The sequence below is a fragment of the Sinocyclocheilus anshuiensis genome, unplaced genomic scaffold, assembly GCF_001515605.1.
Source record: "Sinocyclocheilus anshuiensis isolate Anshui unplaced genomic scaffold, SAMN03320099.WGS_v1.1 scaffold85, whole genome shotgun sequence".
NCBI lineage: Eukaryota > Metazoa > Chordata > Actinopteri > Cypriniformes > Cyprinidae > Sinocyclocheilus > Sinocyclocheilus anshuiensis.
The window spans coordinates 2,023,107-2,027,419 of NW_015536800.1; the positions used below are offsets into that span (position 1 = coordinate 2,023,107).

Genomic DNA, 4,313 nt, shown 5'->3' on the forward strand with positions numbered 1-4,313 from the left:
GCAAGAAAGCAAAAAAATATATATTCTCTATTTATCTGTACACCTCAAAATTATTTATTCATGTCTATTCTCATTTGTATAGTTATGCTAGATGAGAGTAATGCAATTAAATTAATAAGTAGTAGGCCTTTCAATAATATGACAAGGGAAATAAAAGCAATATCAACTGAAAGAGAATAATTTTTTTAAGTTTTAATTTATTTATTGTAGTTCTAGATGGTCCCTGGAATAAAAAATTTGGGAACCCCTGTACTACTGTACACTCCCAAAGTCTTGTTTTCCTGCATACTATATTATTCACATTTTCACAAAGGTCTAATACATAAAGGGGGGTTAATATTTAGAATATTTGAATGTGTAGTAAAACAGTCAGCATTTTGTAATAATATTTCACTGACACTGCTTACCCAGATGCATCTGACTCACTTTGTCCCACAGCTACCATTTTGGGATGCTTCTTTTAATAATTCATGGTTAATCTTTAGCCAAATCACTTACATGTTCTCTTTTCATTGGCAATTCACCAATATAATGTATAATGTATATTTTAGTCCTGAATAAATCTGCTTTGACATCAGATTAGTCTTATGTGTCATGTAGAAAATATACTTTGAAGTGCAAACAACTGTTTTCATGTGCATCTGGGCAGCTGTATGTGGTAAGTACTTTCTAAATATGTATTCACATGGCAGAAACTGTCCACAGTTTGCATGATTAAGAGGGCGACACTCTTACTCCACTTTTCCCTACTCTTATTCTATCCCCTCTCCTCCATTTCTCAGCCAGAAAGAAGAGGATTTAGGCTAGTTTGTGAGAGCCAAACCAACCCAGCATGAAAAAGGACAGAAAGAGAAGCCCTCCCTTCCTCTAACCCTGTTTTGCTCTTCTCTGTGTAGTTTGGCAGTAGACGCTAATGTGTGTGTGTGTGTGTGTGTGTGTGTGTGTGTGTGTGTGTGTGTGTGTGTGTGTGTGAACAAGCACTCATGTGGACAGGGCTCTGACTCTGCTGTTTGGTGAAGTTCCCAGTTAGGCTTGATGGGAAATGTTTTTATCCCTCACTGAATGAAGTTGGTTCAGTATACACAAGACTGTCGAGCAACCATTGGACCAAATGCTGAGAAGAGACACTCACCTGTCCAACAGAAACACACTTTAGTTAACCCTCTGTGTACCTGTGGTACTTGTGGAACTACACTACCTATTTTTAATGTTTTTTTTTTAAAGGCTGCATTTATTTGATCAAAAATACAGTAATATTGTGAAATATTATTACAATGTGCAATAACTGTTTTCTATTTTAATATATTTTAAAATGTAATTTATTCCTGTGATGATAAAGCTGAATGTTCAGCAGTCATTACTTCAGTCTTCAGTGTCACATTATATGTCAAAAATCATTAATTTGCTGATTTGGTGTTCAGTTGTGTTATTTTTATACTTTTTTTTATTTTATTTTTTATTATTTTTTGTGAAAACGTATACATTTTTCCAGGATTCATTGATGAATACAAAGTTCAAAAGAACAGCATTTATTTGAAATGGATGCAGCATCATGCAAATGCAGACATTTTCAACATATTAAATATGCTTCAGCTATGATGAATGTATAACAAAAGTGTCCGTCAACATGCCAGCTTCTATGAGGCAACTGCTCCATGTACAATAAAACAGCTTTTATTAAACTACTTCTTGAAGTCTTCATCCCATGTAAATGCACATGATTTCAAAAATATTTTAATGAGAAAAAATATAGGATAGGAAAAAAAGTAGAGTGCACCTCTAAAAGCTGCCCTTTTATTGCCTTTTTTAAAGGGGTCATCGGATGCCCATTTTCCACAAGTTGATATGATTCTTTAGGGTCTTAATGAACAGTCTGTAACATAGTTTGGTTTAAATTTCTCAATGGTAGTGTAAAAAACACCTGTTTTACCCTGTCACTTGTAAAAGTGCATGTAGCATCCTATGACCCCTTTAAATACTCCAACAATGCAACATATAATTGTTTTAAATAGTGACAAAGTGAAGGCAACACATAGGCTACATTCATAGACAAAAAGCATTAGAATCTGAATTTACAAAATCTATACATTTTCAGTTGCAGCTGAGCATTTACTAGGCTATTTATTATATGTATAAAAAAATCACATGCGGGAATTCCACATTGAATTGTTCAGACACGCAGACCATAACAAAGCTCATCCTATTTAAATGAAATCTATGTGTTTTCCCTTCCAGCTCACACATTGTGGAGGAGTAGTGTGTATGTGTATAAATCATGCTAAACTGAGGGCAATAGTGCATTGCAGCTCGAGCCAGACTCTTATTCATTCTTTATATCTCAACACGCACGTACACAAAACACGCTCTCAGTCTCGGCTTAAATGATTCTCCTTCTCACAGTTTTCTGTGCTCATCCGATCAAGTGCCTTTCGGTGATGTCATCGCTTCTCTCTGTGTGTGCGGCAGCAGTTTTGGGTTTCTCCTAAACTCCCATTCTCCCACACTGGAGCTTTTTAATCTCTTGGATGGAGAGAAAGAGGATGAAAAAGGGTACTTTTTCTACGACAGGGTAACTGCTGCGACAGATCGAGGGGTTGAGAAGCGGCGACCATGACAACCTATGAAATCCGAGCAGCTGACATCTGTGTCGCTCTCGTTCTCTCTGTCCCTCTCAATCTCCCTGTCTGTTGTTCCTTTGACTCGCATCCAGCAAACAAGCCACAAGCTTTCATTTCATAACCGACTCCGACAAGTCTGATGACCTCACATGGCCCTCAGCATCATCTTTGATTGCAAACCGCAACGACTGACCACAGCAGAAGTGTGAAGTGTCTTTAAAACAGCAAGACTGACTTCAGTCCAAGCCCTGCTCATCATATCACAGCACTCACACACACTTCTGACCAACATTTTCCTCCTCTCTGTTGTCTGACTGTTCGAATTGAGTGTATTTTCTTGAGTGTATCATTTCTTGCTTCCTGTCACTGCACCTCTTGCCACATCCTTTGAGGCTGTCACAGTTGAGAGGCTCACATATTTCCTGCATCTCAACATCTCACGCATCAAAAACTTTTAGAGATCTGCTACAACCATGGTGAGCTTCTGTCCTATATGTGGGAAGCCTGTTTATTTTGGTGAGTGGCATCTGGGGTCGGAGGGATACAACTTTAAAATACTTAAAACATACTGATTAAGATGATTTTGAGGTTTTATGTAGTTATCAACACCGAAAAACAGAAATGTAGTGCGTGGAGCTGCTGCATGTTTTGTGTTTAGCTGCAAAAAACACAGATCAGCTTCTGTTTTGGCCTGAAAGTGTCCATTCTGACTTGCTGTTGTGGTATTTCTGTAGCATTTGGATTATGCTGTACCCAAGTTGTGTTTGCATGTATAGTTCTGTGATAACATCTTGTGTTAACTGCAGAGTGTTGTAGAAAGAGGTGTTAATGTAGTTATCAACACTGAAAAACATCAATGTAAAGCACTGAGCCGCTGCATGTTCGTGTTTAGCTGCAAAACTTCAGATAAGGTTCTGTTTTGACTCAAAAGTGCTCATTGCTTTGACTTGCTGTTGTGCTATTTCAGTTGTATTCAGATTATATTGTGCTCAAGTTGTGTGTTCTCATGTCTAGTTGTGTGATAACGTCTTATATTAGCAGAGTGTTGTAGCAGAGCATGCTAACTTCAAATTAGCTTTAGTTTCTGCCTTTACGCTAGGTAAAACAAACTAGCTGTTGTGTAACCAAGTTTGTGAATGCCTTTGTGCTGCATTAATCAGTCTGCAGTTTCCTAACCGCCATCAGTGCCTCACGACATCACAAGAGCACAGGAAGTGGAATAGGCCAGAGCGAGAGAGGCTTGACTGTTTAAATTGGCAGATAGCAACGCAGAAACCTATGGACACTTGAAGAAAGTTGAGAATTTGGCCAGAAAATCCCTGTAGGTGCCAGTCGGCTTTCAGCATCAAGACCGAAGAAAAAAGCTCTCTAGACTGCAGGCAGTTGTTGGTTCTGCCAGAAAGAGAAAAGCTGTCCCAAGGTGTTGTAGGAGGTTCAGTTTTAGTCTGATCCTGGTTCAATCTAGAGGTTTCCTGTCCAATGGTTAAGGTCAGGGTTTCAGTAGGAGGGCTCGTGCTGGGCCGCATGAAAGGGTAATATCTACATAGAACTGAGAATAGGAATGCAGTTCAAAATAAATGTGGAATCGAAAGATTGAGGAAAGTGTGAAATCTATGTTCAGCAGTGTTGGGGGTAACTCATTACAAGTAATGCGAGTTACGTAATCAGATTACTTTTTTCAAGTAACTAGTAAAG

At 38.4% G+C, this 4,313-nt stretch overlaps 1 protein-coding gene and 1 long non-coding RNA gene across 2 annotated transcripts in view; one reads left to right on the plus strand and one right to left on the minus strand.

Moving 5' to 3' along the window:
- Window positions 1-243: 243 nt before the first annotated feature.
- LOC107656348 (uncharacterized) overlaps window positions 244-4,313 on the minus strand; it is a 6,739-nt gene continuing 2,669 nt past the window's right edge. The window contains exons 2-3 of the long non-coding RNA XR_001630562.1: window positions 1,362-1,367; window positions 244-255 (exon numbers count right to left, since the gene is read on the minus strand). This is a non-coding gene — a long non-coding RNA (uncharacterized LOC107656348). The remainder of the gene's footprint in view (window positions 256-1,361; window positions 1,368-4,313) is intronic.
- LOC107656338 (cysteine-rich protein 2-like) overlaps window positions 3,033-4,313 on the plus strand; it is a 5,003-nt gene continuing 3,722 nt past the window's right edge. Inside the window, exon 1 of the mRNA XM_016444146.1 lies at window positions 3,033-3,134. Within this exon, the coding sequence (XP_016299632.1) occupies window positions 3,092-3,134 (43 nt within the window). The 5' untranslated portion in view covers window positions 3,033-3,091. The remainder of the gene's footprint in view (window positions 3,135-4,313) is intronic.